Source organism: Talaromyces amestolkiae (genome assembly GCF_001896365.1).
Source record: "Talaromyces amestolkiae strain CIB chromosome Unknown scaffold13.1, whole genome shotgun sequence".
Classification (NCBI taxonomy): domain Eukaryota; kingdom Fungi; phylum Ascomycota; class Eurotiomycetes; order Eurotiales; family Trichocomaceae; genus Talaromyces; species Talaromyces amestolkiae.
This window is the reverse complement of record NW_024468049.1, coordinates 241,038-260,488: the sequence shown is the minus strand read 5'-3', so window position 1 is coordinate 260,488 and position 19,451 is coordinate 241,038. Positions and strand designations below refer to the sequence as shown.

The window sequence follows — 19,451 nt, the reverse complement described above, 5'->3', positions numbered from 1 at the left end:
GGCCCCAAAGGCGGGTTTGGGTGCTCTTTCCGCACTACTCGCTAAGCGAAGGGCGTGCCCTAGACTATTCCGTTTACGGAAGCGCCAAGACTCCTGGACGCCTTAATGGCAAGGCAGAACATCACATGACCTACCTAGCCAACAACCAATCAACGGGCAATTACTGTTTATTGGTGCAAGTGGCTCCTTCCCGCTGGACACGCTAGACGCGTCGGGCGCTTGCCTAATGAGTCTACTCTCTCTGTCCGTCTGTCTGAGCATCCCCAACTTTGCTTTCTCTCACGCATGTCAATTGACATCGCGACTTCTGCTTTCTCTCTTTCCTTTCGTCCTTACTGATCGCGACCACCCCCAGCTTATCTTTACTTCGCGCTCTATACAGGCCGCTACTACGCCCGACCTAATACATCAGGAGATATTTATACACCATCTGATGATTCGCTAACGTCCTGCGCCAGCTTCCCCGCTCTTCTAGCAACGATGCCTGCGCGCACTCGCCATGCTGTTACATCGACGGCCGAGGTCGTCGAGCCGGAGGAAGAGCAGAATGGTCTCCACAAACTGCGATTCAACGAGCCCTTATCATGGCGCGTGGGAAAATCCGCCATTCCTGTCGCCGATTTATTGAGCCGACTCCAGATCCTTGCGCATGAGCTATCAACAACTGAACAGGATGATATTGACAAGGCTTCGTTGAAAAAGGTTTCTCAAGAACTGGCAAACGGTCATTTGCTGGCCCACCGCGACAAGGGAGTACGTGCTTGGGTCACCAGTTGTATCGTGGATATTCTACGTTTATGCGCGCCGGATGCCCCCTTTACCGGAAATCAATTGAAGGTGTGCCATTTTTCTCAACTACTCCGGCTTCAAATACGTCTGGTGATGTGCTAATTGTCCAGGATATATTTACGTGCATCGTAACTTCAATCATTCCGGCTCTCGCAGACCCCTCGAATGCCTATAACACGCAGCACATCTATGTCTTGAACTCACTGGCCGAAGTCAAGAGTATCGTGCTTTTGACTGATCTCGACGCCCCCGATGCTTTAATTTTTCCTCTATTCAACTCATGCTTCGACATCGTGGAAGGGTCTTCGAAGTCTTCCACCGGAGAACAAGTCGCAAAGAATGTCGAATACGATATGACTCGCCTGCTGGTGACGGTTATTGACGAGTCGCCGACCTTGGCACCAGAAGTGGTCGATATCCTGATCACACAGTTCCTTCGTGTCGAACCGCGCGTCTTCGAACAGTCGGGAAAAAAGGCCAAAAAGATCGAGCTCGACCCGAGCCAGGACACCCTCCTTCTCAAAGACTACCCAGCAGCCTATGATATGGCCAAGGCTATATGTCATGCGTGCCCCGAAAAGATGACAAGCTACATCAGCCAATACTTCAACAATGTCATTATCGATGCGTCTGCCCCGTCAGAGACTGCCAACGGGTCCAAGAACTCGGCAAACCGCAGACATAGCTTAGACGAATCAGACGATGAGACTGAAGATATCAAAGAGCTTGGAAAAGCCCATCGTTTGATTAGAGAGCTATGGCGCGCATGTCCCGACGTGTTGCAGAACGTTATTCCGCAGTTAGAGGCAGAACTGTCAGCGGAATCGGTATCTCTTCGTCTTCTTGCAACCGAGACTATTGGCGACCTTGCCGCTGGCATTGGATTGTCGGGTCCTCCTCCAGCTCCCCCAATGGACCCTGCACAATATCCGCCTGTCACCTTGATAGGATATCCGGAAACAGTACCCCAGCCGAATGTACTCCAGAAACCATTAGCACCGAAGCCTTTTGCCCAAGTGCATTCATCTGCATACGAGAGTTTCCTCAGTCGTCGCCAGGACAAGTCTGCTTCGGTCCGCTCAGCATGGACTACAGCCATAGGGCGTATCGTGCGTACTTCTGCGGGTGGCTCCGGCTTGAGCGAAAGTGACGAACAGTCCCTGGTGAAAAGTCTGGCCAATATGCTCCGTGATGCTGATGACAAGGTGCGACTAGCCGGCGTTGAAGCTATTGGATCCATGGGTTTCACAGATATTGTGAACAAGCTGGGCGTTGCTGGTGGCCTCGGATCGGCTGACTCGATCTTTTCTATCCTTGCTGAACGTGTCAAGGACCGAAAACCGACCGTCCGGGACCGCGCGATGAGAGTATTCGCAAGGATATGGGCAGTCGCTATTGGTGAGATCGAAGAGGGCAATGAACAGGTTCTGTCACTTCTCAAAGATGCACCATCCAAAATTTATGACGCATTCTACACGAATGACCCCGAGATTCAAGCTCTCATTGATCGCGTGCAGTTCGAGTACCTACTTCCCATCAGCTATCCCGGCTCTAAGTCAAAGAATAAGGGCAAAGATGTCGAAGGCACGATGGACAGAGTTCGAGTACAGCGCATTCTCACTCTTATCAAGAGTCTCGATGATAAGGCCAAGAAGGTGTTCTTTGCATTCCAGAATCGACAATTGAACATAAGAACGGCATTGAATGTGTATCTACAGGCCTGCGAGGAATACAATGTGAGTCCTAGCCCAGAAGCTTATATGAAGAGTGACCTGACTAATGCACTGGTCTAGGGCGGTATCATCGAGAAAGATGAAGAGCGAATTAAGGCTCAACTTGGTAGAGTTGTTGACCTTGTTTCAAAGTCCCTTCCAGACAGCACTCGTGTTTCGGCGGATCTATGGAAGTTCGCTAAAACGCATGACCGACGAAATTATCAGCTTATACGCTTTGCTATGGCGGCGCAAAGCGACTATCGGACAGTCACCAAAGCCATCAAAGAACTAGCCAAGAGGATACAAAGTGGAAACACTCCGTCTTTGCTCGATACACTCACCCCGCTGCTCTATCGTGCTAGCTCCCTTGTATTTAACAGGAGCCATATTCCAGCTATCATGGAATTTTCACGAACCGATGATAAGGGACTTGCACTTCCTGCCCAAGAAATATTGAAAGAAATCTCGTCCCGCAACCCGGAAGTGTTGGAAGCGCAAGTGCAGGAAATGTGCAAGGACTTAGAAGAGCAGGCTCCAAGCGCAAAAACACCGGATGACTTGGGATCAGAAGAGATTCTAAAAGCCTGCTCTGGTTTCGCCAAGAAGCTGCCCGAGAAACTCCCTAAAGAAAGAAAGTTCCTGCAAGCTCTCAATGCCTATGCTCTATACAGCTCATCTCCTCGAGCCGCGAAGCACGCTGTATCTATTATTATGGCTATTGCGGATAAAAAGGAGATGTACGCCAAAGACCTCGTGCAGAAATGCGTCAAAGACTGCGAATATGGCTCSACTCACTTCTTGACGCGCTTAGCTACACTTGCGCAACTTAATCTCCTTGCTCCCAAAGAAGTCGATGGCGAGAGTACTAAAATCATATCTATTGCAGTTGATAAAATTCTACTTGTGAACCGATCAAAGCAGCCGGACTCGGGCTATACTTGGTCAGAAGAGCTTGATGAGGAGACAAAAGCCAAACAATGGGCACTTAGGATCATTGTTAACCGACTGCGAGGAAAAGACGGCGCAGAAGAAGATGAGTTTCAGAAGCTTGCCGAACCAGTTTACGGTATTTTGAACAAGCTCGTTGCTGGCGAGGGTGAAATCTCGAAGAAGAAAGATACACCTGATACTCAGAAACCTCGATTGCGCCTCGATGCCGCCAAGTTGCTGATGAAATTATCCGCCTCACATGCATCGTGTGACCAACTTCTGTCACCAAAACATTTCAATTCGCTGGCTCTGATTGTCCAAGATCGCCTTCTACCTGTGAGATCCGGTTTCGTCAATGGATTACGAAAGAGATTGTCTCAAAAGTCTTTCCTAAGTGTTCGATGGTATACTTTACCGTGCTTACTTGCGTTTGAGCCTAGTATCACTTTAAAGGACAGCACCCTCACGTGGCTTCGCTCACGGGCATCAGGTTTTTCTCGTCAGATGGCAGCCAACAGCAAAGCCAAGGAACAACAGCAACCTGTGATGGAATCTATGTTTGCGCGCCTTCTTTCTTTACTCGCCTATCACCCCGATTATCCTCCTGCCAGTGAAGTCGCCGAGACTCGCATGGCTGAGCTGGCAGATTTCTCTCGATATATCCTCTTTTATCTGTCTGCGGTCGCGAATGAGAACAACATTTCTTTAATATTCCATGTTGCGCAACGAGTCAAACAAACGAGAGATGGCATCAGCAAGTCTGATGAAATTACAGAACGGCTTCATACGTTATCAGATCTAGCGCAGGCAACCATCCGCCGGTTCGCAGAGGTATATGCACAGCAGAACCGGATTGGGGGTGCAACCGGCGGTGCAAGTATTCTTCAGACATACCCAGGCAAATTGAGGCTTCCTAGTTCATTGTTTGCTGCCATGGCAAGCCACAAAGAGGCACAAGAAGTCGCCGACAAGAATTTTCTTCCAGAAGATATTGAAGACAGTCTTGATAGTATTGTACGGGCGTGGATGCGGCCGAGGAAATTGACTCAGGCGACCATCACTAGTAAAAAGAGGAAGAGCGAACATGCCGAGACAAACGGTCAAGGTGAAGTCAAAAAGGCCCGCAAGAAGTCCTCCACTACACCGCGAAGAATTTCCACATCTGCAACTACGAAAATACCACACAAGAAGAGGGCCGAAGAGGACGAGTGGGGCTCTGATTACGATGGAGATAAGAAAGCTCTTGCAGCGGAGCGAAGGCGAAGCGGCCGAGGCGCATCTAAGAAGATTAGCTATGCTGATCGTGATAGCGACGAGGATGACCAAGAGATGGAGGACTTGAATGGAGATGAAAATGGCGAGGAAGAGGAGGAGGACGAAGACGAAGCTAAAGAAAGCGAGGCGGAAGACGCTGCCAGTGCGAACGATGACGAGGAATTGAGCGATGCACCAGAAGAAGACGAAGACGAAGAGGATGAAAAAATAGAAGAAAAGCAAACAACATCAAAGACAAAGGCAGCCGCAAAGAACGCATTGTCTAGTCCTACAAAACCCGCCAGAACCGAGACATTACCAGTGCGACGTTCGAGTAGACGATAATCGTCTTTCTCCCTGTCAAGTGTACCATTTCACCGCTCGATTGTCTGTTGTTATGTATGTTTATGTCTATACTCCCGCATCAAAGCAAAAGAAAGGGTTCAGTCAGTCAGGATTTCCAACTTGTTCAATACCCATCTGTCTTTCTTAATTTTTCATGTTTGTTCCTGAAATTCTGCGAATGTATTTGTTTAAAAGTGCGAGTGTTGCGATTGAATCATACTACATTACAACAATACACATGTCTATTCGAATAGCTGTGTATTTACCATTTTAATGTCCATGAACTTATGATGCAATAGAATGAATCGATGTATACGACTGTACTCTCTCCATATGTACTAGAATTGTGTATAATACTAAAGAGTAATATTCAAAAAAAAAAAAAGAGAGAGAAGCAGAAAGAAAACATGAATGAAAGAGGGGACGTTTGCGCTCAAACAGATACAGATAAAGGTGTTCGTAATGAGGAATTGTTTTGTGTATCTTTGACAAATCCAATTCAACACGACATCATACACGGTAAGTAAAATCATCCGTCATCATGCCGGTGTTGTAGCGGCATTACTACTACCACCTGCAGCTTTGGCAAGTCTTGCTTCGACACGTTCCTTGTGTTGTCGATTTCGTAGATGGACCTCGAAATTCTCGACTGTCATGCCCGGACCGGGTGTGTATAGTTTCCCGGGACAATCGAGACATCGAATGCGTGGCAGGTACTGATATTTCACTTTGCCGTTTGATGGTGGGCCATTCGAGGTTGCTACGGGCATCATTGTTGTTGTATCCACAGCAGAGTAGCGCATGACTTCTTCGAATTTATCATTCGGATATCCCTTCTTGAGATTCTCTAACCCGTCTATGAGCCAGCTTGGTGCGGCGGGCTGATCGACCGAGTTAGTACTTGTGGATCGTAAATGCAAGCTGTCAACTTACAGGTGGCACCCCGGACTGGGGAGGATTGGGAGCATCAACGGCTCCAATTTGTGATGTTGGAGTATGTGATTGCGGGACTCCGCTGGTGCTGCCCGGCCGGCTTGTGGATGCGTGTTGAGGTTGAGTGCTGGGTGGAGGCATTGTGCTCTGGATGGGAGTGGCTAGCTGAGGAGTGCTGCTTTTTGATGCTGGTACCTGGACTGGGAAATTCGGTGTCACTGGGCGTTTGCGGTTGCTGAGGTCCGAAACTAATTGTCTAAATCGATCTTTCGTGAATTTAAATGTAATCACGAGTTTCTCGGGTTCTTCTGAACTTTCCTCCCGGTAGTCGCGCCGTCGTGATAGTCGTGGCTCATGATGTGAAGGCTCTGGTGTAGCAGATTGTGCAAAGTTGGCTCGCATAGCTGCCTGTGCGGCAGATGCCGCTCCTCTCATTCCTCTTGTGCGGGCTGTTCCTTGAGCTAGATGCGTGCCAATAGCTGGAGAACCAACCGAAGAGTCATCGCTGTCCGACAAATCGGAATCATCCAAGCCATCGCGTTGTCCAGCACCAGCACGTCTCGTTCGTCCACTTGAAGATCTCTTAAACAAACGAGTCTCTTCGAGAGAAGCGGCGCTATTGGGTATCACAGAGGAAACAATCATTGTACGAATGGTTCGTTGTCGATCTTTAAGATCAGGTAGAGCAGGACCGCCACGGCGATTGACAGAGCGTTTCTGTCTTCGTTGCTCGCGCGATATCGATACTTCGGTGCGTTCCAACTCGGCTTCATTGAGCTCGTACAAGTAAGGTGTGAAGTCCTTGGCAGCCTGGAATGGGCGGAAAGTAGATGACATAGGAGAGGGTAAAAAGGCGGTTTTGAGATCTGGATCATCGACGGGTCGTCCGTCGAAGGGATGTGCTGTAATGTACAATGAACGAGTGAAGAGCTGCACTTGTTCTCGAATTGAGTGAGCAATGGCTGTTGTAAACTCACCCGATAAAGATAGATCGTTCGTCATTTGTAAAGCAAAGTCCTCCGGAGAGTTATATGGATTGTTGATCTCCCATTCGAATTGATCGACCAGGGTGTGCTGGCCAATTGTAATATTGAGCTTAACGAGAATGCGCATCTCGTCATTCTTGTATGCTTCGTATGGTAAATGAGGGTCGAGAGGATCCTCTTGCATGAATACATGAGGGAAGTAATCGCTTAACTGTTCTTGAATACTCTGCGTGATTTGACGAATAAGCGGCGCACATGCTTCAGGTTGAAGCCCTAAATCCTCCACAAGCTTTTCAGCGAACAATTCAGGAGATACGACTCGGTCATGGAGGTTCCAGGTAAATGTATCACGAATCTTGACCTTGTCCCAATCGCAGTCTAGTCGGATTGGAACCAAATCTTCCCGAAGGTCGCTTTGTGCCTTGAGATCTCTTCTCGATATACGCAATTCCCTAGTCTTTTTTCCACCTGGACGACGTCGATTGGCAGGATATAGCAATTGAGGGTGTTGATTCCTTAGATCCGTTCGTGCATTGCCGTATCCCTCATAGCCGACACCGTAGATCGCAGCAGGATTGAGCTGATGTTCGCGACGCAACGCCAATAGATAGTCACGTTCGGCCCTCTTTTGATGAAAAAGCTCCTGGCTTTTGTTCCGTGTAGCTTCTAAAGCATTGTGTTGAAATTCCCGATACACATACTGTTCAAGGAGTATCTTCTCTGCAGGTGTCTCTCGCACAGTGACAGACGCATTTTCTTGAGAATAGGTCGAAATAACAGAGCCCGATCGTGAGCGTTTCCGACTCGCGCTAACTCCGTTGGTTCCATTTGTCCCATTGGATGGCTGTTGTTGCTGACCTTCAGAGGAATTGGATTTGGTTGGAGAGACACCCGACACGGACAGCATAGCCTTTGCGTTTTGCTTAGATTCAGATATAGAATCTAGCACCGGGCCATTGGTCTGTTTATCGGGCGATCCATTGAGCGCTTCAGGTCTAGAGTTATCGCCGACCGTAACAGCTTGCGAATCTTTGGTAGCGACTGGTTGCAGTGAGTCGCCGGTCGATACGACTGGACGTGACGAATCCGTCTCTGACGCGTCGGGTGAAGGCATAGCGGTGACCAGCAACGCGAAAGCAGATGAGAGGACGTATCACTCGTGCGAGACACGTGGAAAGTCGCTCGCGATTGACGGGGAATGACAGCGGTCCGTGCCTACAGACGCATCGTTGATTGTCGGGAACCTGTTGGAAAGACGATGAATATGTCAGCGGTCAGTTGTTCGTATTGACAGCCGTGGCCATCGCTATGATCGCATAATCGACACGAAGCAGGTGCAGTGACCACTCGAAGGGGTTAGATACGCAGGATACGCGCCAATGACAACCGTGCGGCTAGGGATGCAGCGATCTCATTTTCTCTCACCATCACGAAGACTAATAGGGCAGTGACAATGAGAAAAGACAATGGGTACGTACCACAACCAGAAACGATCAAGCGCGCCAACCAACAGCAGGCGAGATGACGATAATAATATCGGAGTCTTGCCGAATATCTAGCCAGGTATCCAGGCTATGAGGGCACAGGCAGGAAAGTATGGCTGGGTCTGGGGGAAAGGTGTCTGGACTGTGCCGCGAGTCCGAGCTGGCGACTGTAAGTAAGCCGTAAGGTAAGGACAGACACTCGGGATGCCGGGCCGAAGAATAAACGGAATGTGAGCGTGAAACGTGAAAAAGTATGTAAAATACTCGATACTAATCGTACTGTAGTATGACTATGCAAGTTTGCAGTGGTGAGTGGCTGCTGATTTGTCTGGTTCTGGTAATGGCCTGGGAAAAAAGAGGAGAAAAGAAAGGGAGCCCAGCCGGGGGGAAAAACCTTTCAGCCCGCCGCCCAGTGGCCCTAGCCAATTAGCCCGTTACGTCGCCGTTTCCGGACTGCCAGTCTGTGACAGAGCCATATACACAAACATGGCCGTGTGAGGGCACAACTACATGAAGGACTGGGATTTTTGGAGGTCAAGGAAAGTTGAGGATCGTGTGTTTCTTTTTTGACAGCTTGAAGAGGAGCGTTTCGTTTGGTAACGAAGTAATTCCATTACGTGTATTGACCTTGTCTGTATGCATACAGTCACATTACGGTATTTCTCACTGCTCCAGTGGATCCCGCTCTGTCACGGGAGTGAAGATCATGTGACGCGTGTGGCTGACAGCCACACGCACGATATCTTTCAATTGTTTATTTACATGGCACTCGACGACTTCTTCAGATCGATTTAATACAATCAGATCAAGCTAAAGATCAACCAAGACGGCATCGACTACCACCGCACGATGATCAGAGTTCCAGACTCCATCGTCAAACCGACTCGCCAGGACAGCATATCCAACGGATTCCCAAGGCGGCGGTGCGGAAGATGTCTTGTCAACAGGCCCTAGCAAGATATAGTCGATTCTCTTCTTCGGCTCATCTTCGTATCCAAACCCAGTCCAGGTTATGTCGTTACCATAGCGTTCCTCCGCCTTGGTGAGTTTCTGGCTGTCGACCAGGAGCGAGTCCTCTGCCGTTAAATCCTGGTATGCTTCTTGGTCTTCTTGGCTGTTGAAGTCGCCTGCGAGGATGACTCCAGAGATTGTCTCATCGTATGATCCGTCTAAGTATCCATCGATTTTACGACGAATGATACGGGCTGCCTCAAATCGGGACCGGGGCCCTTGGTCGTCTAAATGGGTACTTAATACAAGCAGAAATTTGCCAGTGGCCTGATGCTTAAAAACTCCAATCGTTACGATGCGGGTTGATGCTGCATCCCATGACTTCGAGGGCTTCTCAGGCGTCTCAGAGAGCCACACGGTTTCCCAGTGGTGCAGCTGCCACGTTGCCGGTTTATACAATATCGGCGAGTATTCCCCGTTCTTTTTGCCATCATCTCGGCCGACTCCAATGTAAGCCCATTGATCCCCTGATTTTGCGGATTGATTCAGTCCGTCAATAATGTCCTTCAATTGGACTTGGAGAACTTCTTGTAGACAGACGAAAGATTCGGCAACGTGTCGGGTGTTGTAGACAAGCTCATTGAGTAGCAACTGCTTCCGCTCTGCCCATGGCTTTTCCCCTCTAAACGGCTGGGAGGTAGCATACCGGATGTTATGAGTGAGGATGCGTATGGGGAGATGTGCCTTTTTTGACTTCATTGCGAGATTCTAGGATACTAGGTTGGAATATACGTGAGTGAAGCTTGTTTCGATATCCGTGCTTGGGTTGTAGAGGAAATCAAGTCAAGGGCGCTACGACATCATCCTATGAGTAGAGCCGGGGTATCGTTGAGCATGTCATAACTGGGGTAGTGCTTCTTGTGTTGTTGCAAAGGGGAGTATCGTGCTGTAGGTTTCAGAGCAACAACAATGACGTTGATGACGGTTGGGGCGATACGACATGCCTTCCCTCTTCCCTTCCTGCCCCACACTTCCGTCCGCCGCACACAAACCGTCTCGACCCCGCCAGAGCACATTTTGTCTCTTCGATCTGGGAATAGCTCGTGCACACGACCTCAGCTATTCTTATTTCGTGTTCCCTGTTGCTGCTGTTAGCTCTCGTCAGCTTGTGATTTGGCCATATCTTAAAAGTTGCATCTACTCTAGCATCTTCTCCGCGTGAGAGAACATCTCGTCGCAATGGCCGAGAACACCGAGGTTGGTAAGTGGCTGGTTGCTCCGGATTCACTTTGCCTGTAGCTATGAGCATAGACTGACTGTTCGATGTCTAGACTACACCCTCAACAACCCGGATACCCTCACCAAGTACAAGACCGCTGCTCAAATCTCCCACAAAGTGCTAGAGGCCGTTACAGGTACTTACGGATGCTTGTTTGGTCATTGAAGCAATAGTCTGACAGCTCTTTTTTCTTCACTGTAGGATGGAGCGTTGAAGGAACTAAGATCCTGGAGCTCTGCCAGAAGGGTGACCAGCTCCTCGAGGAGGAGATTGCCAAGGTTTACAAAGGAAAGAAGATCGCCAAAGGTTATTCCTTTCAATCTAGCTCTTAATAGGGCACGGCTGACTGGAAAACCCCCTCTTTAGGCATTGCTCATCCCACCACCGTTTCACCCAGCTCATTCGTGACTCCGTACACACCACTTGTTTCGGATGCCGAGGAAGCTGAGACCACCATCAAAGCCGGTGAGGTCATCAAGATCCAGCTCGGTGCTCAGATCGATGGGTTCGGTACCATCGTCTCCGACACCATCATTGTCGCTGGCAAAGAGTCATCAGACGGTGTGGTTGAAGGCCGCGAAGCCGACCTTATCCATGCGACACACTATGCCAATGAACTCCTTTTGCGCTTGATGGTGCCCCCCGGACTTTTGGCCTCGGGCACGGATGAGGAAAAGGCAAAGGCTGCTGCTGAGAAGCCTCCTACCCAGAGCAAGATTTCCAGCCTTATCGAGAAAGTTGCCAAGTCATACGACGTCAATGTCGTAGAGAACACCACCAGCTGGCTATTCGACCGCAATGAGATTGAAGGCACCAAGAAGATTATCCTCTCCCCCAACGGTGGAGTTAAAGGTGAAGGCTCACCAGCAGTTGGTGAAGTCTGGGGTGTCGAAGTCGGCCTCAGCTTGGGCTCAGGTAAAGTAAAGACATTGCCCCAACGCCCTACCCTGCATCGCCGAACCACTACAACCTATATCTTGAAGCGCCCAAGCTCTCGTCAAACCTTGTCTGAGGTTGTCAAGAAGTTCGGAACGTTCCCTTTTAGTCTACGCCAATTGGAAGACGAGAAGGCAGGTAAAGTTGGTATCGTCGAATGTGTTCGAGGTGGTGTCATCAGGCAGTACGAGCCAGCCGGTGACTCGGACAACGCCGCCGTCTCTCGCTTGCTGAGCACTGTTGGTGAGTAAACTTTTCACTTAATACGACTGACAAGATTGCTAACTGCTGAATACAGCCATTACCAAGAACGGTTTGACCAGGCTAGCAGCTCCCCCCACACCTGATCTGACCAAGTTCAAAACCGAAAAGAAGATCGAAGATGAAGAGATCTTAAAGATCCTCGAGCAGCCTTTGGCCAAGTCTACAGGATCTAAGGGAAAGAAGAACAAGAAGAAGAAGAAGCCCGCCAAGGAGGCTGCGGGTGCAGAGGAAAGCGATGCCGAGTAAAAGAGGCATCGCATTTTGCTGTCCTTTGATTCATGATATGCTGTCGGGGATTTACCAATTTTTGGTGTATCCTCCTCGGAAGGAAGACGCGTTATTAAAATGGTCATCCGTCAATGAAATGACAGCCAATGTTATTGCAGGCTTGGAAATGATGCCGTTGGTTCGGCACAGTAGTCGGTCGCAGCTTAGTAGACTGCGATGCATGAGACAGTACATACCATGCATGCATGACAATAAAAGAATAAAAAAAGAATGAAATCCATTGAAATTTGGTCCATCAGACTCGTTAGTACTACATATAGTTGCGTTTCACCTTGTAACTAAGTGAGAAACGCAAGAATCGTCATATTATATATACATATAGTTCTCATATAAGGTTAGGCCTTTTGTGAAAGCCGAGTGTATGCAACGCAACTCATACTGCCAACCGATTTTTACCTTGGGTTTGAAATGTATTAAATAATCCACGAAAGGAGAGTGGTAGTGTTGTTGTAGTAGTGAGTGTTGGTAGTGGTTCTCTCTATGCCAGGGAATGTCGGCCGATTTTTGCCGCTCGTTTTTCACATCCTCGACCACCGCACCTTACTCAGCCTACAACTTTCCCCTTCAAACGCCCAAGTCGCACTCTCCCCCAAAGAACCAACTCCTCGGTCCTTTGCGTCTGTCTCTTCTTCATTGAACAAATCTATTCATTATTCCGTCTGCCTTTGCCTACAGCGCGTGTCATTCCCAAGCCTACCTAGTCTTTGCCATGCCCCTTAAAAACTCCCATCATCCTTGATTTCCAACTCTCCTGCCGACTTGCTGTCATCGTTCTATCGGCATCTTGTATATTCAAAAAGCCCTGTAAATCTCTACATGTTCTCCAAGACCCTTCGTCACTCTGACAAGACTAATATTTTCCCCGTCCATCTCCTGTCTGACCTTTTTGTCTCCATCTCCTTATCGCCGTTTGTCATCATCTCCAACTCTCACGGCGTATGTGCTACGCTCCCAGCCCCCATCATTCCTCTTTAAACAAACAATTCTCCTCTCAATCTATCAAGACCGGGTGTTTTTTATTTGTTTGAACCCCTCTTAATACATAAAAAGTTATTGTTGCGCTTTCAGTCCGTCGGAGTTCTCTTCCCATTCTCCTTCCAAACCCGCGGCTGGCTTTCTTACCCTTGACTTTCTTCTTCTTTCTTTCTCTCCCTTTCCCCTTTCACGCCACAAACCACCACTTTCATCAAATATTGACCATTCCCAGTGTCGGTGAGTCATATTCCCTCGAGTGTTCGAGTTCACCGAGCATATCTCGTGTATCTGGCGACGGTGCTCTTCTACTTCTTGCCACTACTTTCCCCGCATCCCCTCGGTTCTTCGAGTCTCTGCTGTTCAAGACTTGCAAGCATCCGACTTCTCTACTACTCTAAGCGTGGCAGTCAATCTCTTTTGAGGCCAAGACACGTTTTATCTTTTCTACTTGAGGTACCACTGCAATTTTGGCTATCATATCAGCCTGACCTTTAGGTCTTCTGACGGGTTGAATCGTGACCGTCTACAGGGGTTATCGAAAGAGCAGCGCACAACAGAGATCAACCTCAAATACCAAATTATTGATTAAGCTGGGCCATACAATCAGAGGATTCTCGACCGTCTTTTATTTTTCATCATTTTCTGTCTCCTGGAGTCACTTTTCACAGGAGACAGCAGAACCCCTGAACCCCCCTTGACTTATTGAGATGTTGGAAAGTCCTCATACCTGAACTATCATCATCTATTTCCTGTATCACGACTGGATCTATCCATATTTCTACTATTTTACGCATTCTGCGCTTGCCAGCAAAGAGTGGTCTCGTTTGGGGGCAGTTTTTCTCCTTACATTTTTTCCGGAAAGGGTTCTCTGGGCGAGTTCCCGAAAAAGATCCAACTTTAGTTCCCCGAGCTTCCTCAGTCCTTCCTCCTCCTTCAACCCGGAGGTTACGCGCGGGTACACCACAACCCTACAGCAGAGCCTGGTGCTTTTGCGTCCAGTTTGTGGTCCATTGTACCAGTGAGTATTATTTTCGACCGGCTCTTACTATTTCATACAGTGCTGACAGACAATGCGTGGAGGCGCTCCGCGGTTCTTTCTTAGACCACTTTCTTGCCGCTCGGTTGGCTTTAGACGAAACTGCTGCCACCACCATGGCTCCTCATTTGCGTTCCAGTTCTCGCGCTCCCTCGAATAATTCTCGCCCATCTACTCCTACAGTTACTCTACCACCAGCAGATTACTTCTATGGAGACTCCAATCGACCGCGCAAACAGCGCCGTACCGGCCGCAACTCGCGCGTCGGTGTTGACACTCTAGACGATTCTCGTGAGGCTACTACAGAACCACAGGATGTTTACACGAATAACCTCCCGCGTCCTCTTACGGAAAATGGAGATCAACCAAATCGCCAACCGCAGGTGGTTGGAGCGGATGGGAAAATAAGCATCGACCAGCTCATTGCCGATTCGGACTGGAGTGAGCCTGCCTTGAGGGATGCTCAGCCCAGTTACAAAGACTATACATGGTCCACTGCATGGTTCGGCAATAATCCTGCGCTGTCCACCATGAAACCACTAGGGCAGCTGCCCAACGCAACTGACAAGCGCAAAGCTGGAATCAAGGCGCCCAAGCCGGCAGTCAAGGAGGTCAAAGAAAATAACAAGAAGTTGTCAAAAAAGACCGCTAGCCAAGCAACCAGCACACCTGTAAACGAAGTTGTCACAGACGCATCTGACCCAACATCTTTACGAATGTTCACATCATCTGAACATGATGTTGAGAAGCTACGATCAGTGGTGCAAGCCGCATTGCATGTTGCAGAGGATAAAGGTGACCGTGCAGTATCTCAAGGCCTCCGCGAAATGTGGGCTCAGGGCGCCAACGATCCTTTTGTGCTTTCAATTCTGGATAATGTGATGCGAAAGAACCCAGACGCAGAACAAAAGACTATCTTCAAAACCTATATGCGCGCTGCTTATAAAAAGATACAGTCCAATCTGCCTCCCACCGAACCTACAGAACCAGAACCAATCAGTCGTTCACTCTCTACCAACAGCATTACTTCTGTGTCTTCAGCGAACTTGGCTGATGCAGCAGCAGCTAAGCCTATCATGGCTTCAACTATGATCGAGAATGGATCTGGCGCTATTACTAGAGGACGCAAAAGGGCCCGCAATTCGGAGGTACTTCCCACTCCGAATTCGAATGTGGATGACGCATCTAGTCAAAAAAGATCGATAGGAGAAGTTTACGATGGAGTAGAGGAGACAGAGGATGCAGCAACGGTTGCAAAACGCACTCGCCGTGACAATTTCCCCGTTGTGGCAAAACCAAGTCAAATGAGGTCGTCATTAGGCAGGGAGAGCCCAATGAGCGCCACGGCCCCTAGGACCAGGAACAAAACGTCCAAATCAGCGAACGGGCCAGTCTTGAACAATCATGCTGCGGACGAAGGCCCTGACAATAATGATTTCTGTCGACAATGCCAACGCAGCGGTTCCCTACTTTGTTGCGATGGATGCGTAAATTCCTATCACTTCTCGTGTCTAGATCCTCCTCTGGATCCTGCTCATCCCCCAGAAGGAGAATGGTTCTGCCCATCGTGTCAAATGCGAAACTCATTTGGGTCTCTCGTCAAGAATATCAGGGACGTGGAACATGATTTTCAGCTTCCACTTGGTATACGAGAGTATTACCAAGGCGTGGCAACCGGAAAGGGAGGCGTTTATCAGCAGGTCGTGGCCAACCTTCGACCTGGAACTCACGGTAGGGGTAAACGGGAGGGCAAATCTGAGCAAGAATATCTTACCCGACAATTTGATGCAAAGGGCAAATTGATTGTTTGTATTGCTTGCGGCTTGACCTCGAACGGTGTACGTCCCTTAGTCCAGTGTGACTATTGCCCGTGCTGGTGGCACATTGATTGTACCGACCCGCCGTTACCAGGCCCGCCCAAGCAGCAACAATCTAGCGAAAAGACCTACCATAACTGGATGTGTCCTAACCATATCGACCACGAGCTTTATCTTGTACATACCGATAACGGCTCATACGCTGGCACGTCTCGCATTCGTCGTCCCCGAAACCCACGTGTCATTGATATTGATGTCTTACCTGACGATTCAGAAGTTGAAGAGCTACAGGAGACGGAAACACAAGGGATTGTTTATAGAGTTTCTGAAAGTGGATTGAAGCTCAATTTCCTAGAACGTGTTAAACGAGAAAACCTCGAAGCCGAGGTTCGTGCGTCAGCCGCAGCCCAGTACAGGGATTATGCCTGTCAGAAATTGGACCAACTTGTTGAAAAGGCAACAGCATTCTATGAAAAAGCAGCCGCACCGGAACCTACACCTATTGCTGAAGCACAAGCTTCGATTTTGACTTCACGCTCAGAGGCAGACCGAGAGGCGATTGCCAATTTGGTAGCCTTTGCCACGGAGAATCGTGATGCTCAAGCCATTCCATCTGAAAGAGTTGGCTTTCTTGTTGATGCGTTACTTGCATCTTCGGAAGATGGAGCGCCAAAAGCTTCGAGTGAACTTGACTCTCTTCAAGCGTTGAAAGACTTGATTGAGCGCCGCATGGGAGCACTACAGGCTTCTMAATGAGMAAGCCGATTCTCATAAAAGACGTCAGACATACCGGCGTAATAAACATTCATGTACCATAGGCAGTAAATACTGCATCTTTTGAATCATTTTCTCTGTGACTCATTTGTCTCCAGGTCACCACAACCCATGGAATTCCTCCTCCGGAATTCACGCGGTATCTCATCTATTTTCTTACCACACATATCACAGTCATCATTTTTATCAGCAAAAACTTAAAAAGGCGTCGGGATTCCAGCTTGTTCTCGTGAGTTTCTTTTCTTCTATGCGTTTCTGTTCTTTCCAGGCATCACTGGCATATAAGCCGCTTGTTTTGGTTGTCTTTTTTCTCTTCCTTTGTGTGTTCTCAGTCCTATGCTCAGTCCTCATGGTTGTCTTTTTCTGCGCGCGTATATGCTGTTTTCTTTTTGGGTAGATTCTTTTAACTACCTTACATGCCTCAACTCATGCCTCATCTCATTATCATCTTTTCGAACATTGTATGTCAGCCGATGATTGGAAATGAGAAGGCTCTATCGTTGGATCATTATTCGCTCAATGACTTGCGTAAAACTATAACCAAAATTCATACTGTTGTTATACAAGACGAAATGCTAAACCACCTAGTCACGTAACCAACGAAAACAACCAATTTAAGGAGAAAACTAGATACACCACATTATTGAACATGTTCTTTCCATCATATATCAGTATATATAGTCCCATTTACAGGAACTTCTTTGGCATGCCATTGCGTCGACGCTTGTAGTATACATATGCACCTGCGAGAAGGAGTTGAAAGGCAATCACGACGCAGATGAAGAGACCCATGCGTGGTGTGGTGGCGGTGATCACTACCGATTGTCAGTTGTGCTACGCTGAGTCAAGAGTGAGGTAGACTTACTATTGAAGATTGATGTTTGCAAAGCTTCAGTCAGGCTATGGTGGGAATTTTCAATGGCCTTGTGGAGTCGAGTAAACTCGTTACGGTAGTCTTTTCCTACACTGTCGCGTTGTAGATCCGATAACATGGTCTCGATGCGGCGAAGACGTTCATCCATGGCGTTCAAGCGAGCCTCATTCTGCGATGAAGAATCTGACGACGAAACAACGGAACCAGTTGATATCCTGTTGAGAAGCTCTTGGTGACGTTGATTTATGCTCTGGGAGATTTGAGAGACTTCTTGACTGATTTGTTGAATACGTCCGTTCATATCGTCCAGTGAACCAAGGTTGATATTGTTGCTTGTCGAGCGAGACTCAATCGGTATCTGTTGCTGCTGCTGCATGGTTTGTTCCGTGAATTGAGCAGTAGCCTTAGCACCCGATGTCACGACAAATTTGAAAAGCTCAAAAGAGTCTGGATTATCGGGTGTGGCAGCAGTCACACCAAACTGATTGCCGGCCGGGAGGATGACTTTTGGGGTTTGAAAGCACACCTTATCATCGACTGTGACTTGAAAGAGCGAGCTGGACTGTTCGATCTTTATGACGGACGGACGTCCAAGGTTGCGGTACGCATAGTCACAGTGGCCAAAGGCCAAGCTGTCGACATTGCTATGCTGGTTGTAGGCAATTGTGCCATCATTCAAAAATCCACGAATGCTTCCACCCTAAGACGACTTAGCCGCTTGTATATAGATGTTGAAAGAAATGAGAGATTCTTACCCTGCCTCCGTGGGTGTCGACTGTCAAGACAAATCCATCGAATTGGCCCACTGTGTAGATGCTTGAAGCACCAACACTCCTCTCGCCGTCTTTGACATACCATAATTGGAGGTTGCCGCTTCCTCTTTCCTCACCACTAGCTCTGAACTGGAACTCAGAGGTCCACTCTAATAGAGAGAGACTGCATCAGATTAGACATAGCACATACATAATGAGTAAAAAAGGTATACCTATTTTCAGCCCATATGGAACCTCTTGTGTGTCCGGGATACGGGGGTGTTAGAATAAGTTTGTCCGACAGCTTGACTTGTCAGTTTTTAATTTCATGTTCTTATACACAAAGAACGTACTATTTGCGGCTCGTGGCCTTCGCCCTTGATTCTCCAACCCGGAAGACTTTCTCCACTTGGAGAAAACCTGGATTTGGGCATCAGCAAGTGTGCGGCAGCAAATGGCGAGAACTAACTTACCTTGAGTCATGTCCAAAACTCAGTGTGTCAATAATAGATTGTGCGCCGACCGTGGTCAAGAACGCAAGAGCAAAAGAGTACTTCATTCTCCCTGACAATTTTTAGATCTTGTCTCACGCGACTCGTTGCCGGAGTTGGGCAATAATATTCAATTGTCAAAATGAAGTCGTGTGGATCGGGCGAACGGTTAGGATTTTAACAGAGTGATAGTCTATGAGGAATCCTTCTTCTTTCGATTCGTCACTGAAGAGACAATGCTAGTAGCTACCCAGCCAGCTACAAGCACAATAACGCAGATGCGAACCTCCCTGAAAAGCGAGACGACAGCTGATGAGGACTCGATGCGGTGGACTACCTCGATATTCAACGGGGCAAGAGTATGACGAACAGCAACGTCCGACATATCCATAGGAAGGGAGAGAAAGCTTGAGATGTTCAAAGGATGTTGAGTTGTTGACGTCCAAAAAGTATCGGCCCGTCAGCCAATCAGCTTCTTGACAGCTTGGCCTCTGCTCTGCGGGAAGCCGCCAGGGGAGCTCCGGTCACGTGCTCCGGCTTCCAATTTACTTTTGGGCGGCTTCTGTCGTCTTACAGCT

General features: G+C 48.4%; 6 protein-coding genes across 6 annotated transcripts; 3 read left to right on the top strand and 3 right to left on the bottom strand.

Annotated features, from left to right (window-relative positions):
• Positions 1-480: 480 nt before the first annotated feature.
• BHQ10_006760 (uncharacterized protein) lies at positions 481-5,033 on the top strand (the record flags this gene model as incomplete). The annotated part of the gene is made up of 3 exons (XM_040879382.1): positions 481-837; positions 900-2,525; positions 2,583-5,033. 3 exons carry the CDS (start codon positions 481-483, stop codon positions 5,031-5,033), a joined length of 4,434 nt encoding a protein of 1,477 aa, XP_040735264.1.
• Positions 5,034-5,572: 539 nt separating this feature from the next.
• On the bottom strand, positions 5,573-8,066 carry BHQ10_006759 (uncharacterized protein; the record flags this gene model as incomplete). The annotated part of the gene is made up of 2 exons (XM_040879380.1): positions 5,573-5,914; positions 5,967-8,066. The coding sequence occupies 2 exons, from the start codon at positions 8,064-8,066 to the stop codon at positions 5,573-5,575; spliced, it is 2,442 nt and encodes an 813-aa protein (XP_040735263.1).
• Positions 8,067-9,246: 1,180 nt separating this feature from the next.
• On the bottom strand, positions 9,247-10,146 carry BHQ10_006758 (uncharacterized protein; the record flags this gene model as incomplete). Its single annotated transcript, XM_040879379.1, has 1 exon — positions 9,247-10,146. One exon carries the CDS (start codon positions 10,144-10,146, stop codon positions 9,247-9,249), a length of 900 nt encoding a protein of 299 aa, XP_040735262.1.
• A 480-nt stretch (positions 10,147-10,626) lies between these two features.
• On the top strand, positions 10,627-12,112 carry BHQ10_006757 (uncharacterized protein; the record flags this gene model as incomplete). Its single annotated transcript, XM_040879378.1, has 5 exons — positions 10,627-10,648; positions 10,719-10,802; positions 10,868-10,972; positions 11,033-11,845; positions 11,901-12,112. The coding sequence occupies 5 exons, from the start codon at positions 10,627-10,629 to the stop codon at positions 12,110-12,112; spliced, it is 1,236 nt and encodes a 411-aa protein (XP_040735261.1).
• A 2,169-nt stretch (positions 12,113-14,281) lies between these two features.
• On the top strand, positions 14,282-16,738 carry BHQ10_006756 (uncharacterized protein; the record flags this gene model as incomplete). The annotated part of the gene is made up of 1 exon (XM_040879377.1): positions 14,282-16,738. One exon carries the CDS (start codon positions 14,282-14,284, stop codon positions 16,736-16,738), a length of 2,457 nt encoding a protein of 818 aa, XP_040735260.1.
• Positions 16,739-17,443: 705 nt separating this feature from the next.
• Positions 17,444-18,941, bottom strand: BHQ10_006755 (uncharacterized protein; the record flags this gene model as incomplete). The annotated part of the gene is made up of 6 exons (XM_040879376.1): positions 17,444-17,571; positions 17,622-18,330; positions 18,386-18,566; positions 18,616-18,686; positions 18,736-18,802; positions 18,856-18,941. The coding sequence occupies 6 exons, from the start codon at positions 18,939-18,941 to the stop codon at positions 17,444-17,446; spliced, it is 1,242 nt and encodes a 413-aa protein (XP_040735259.1).
• Between the last annotated feature and the right edge of the window lie 510 nt (positions 18,942-19,451).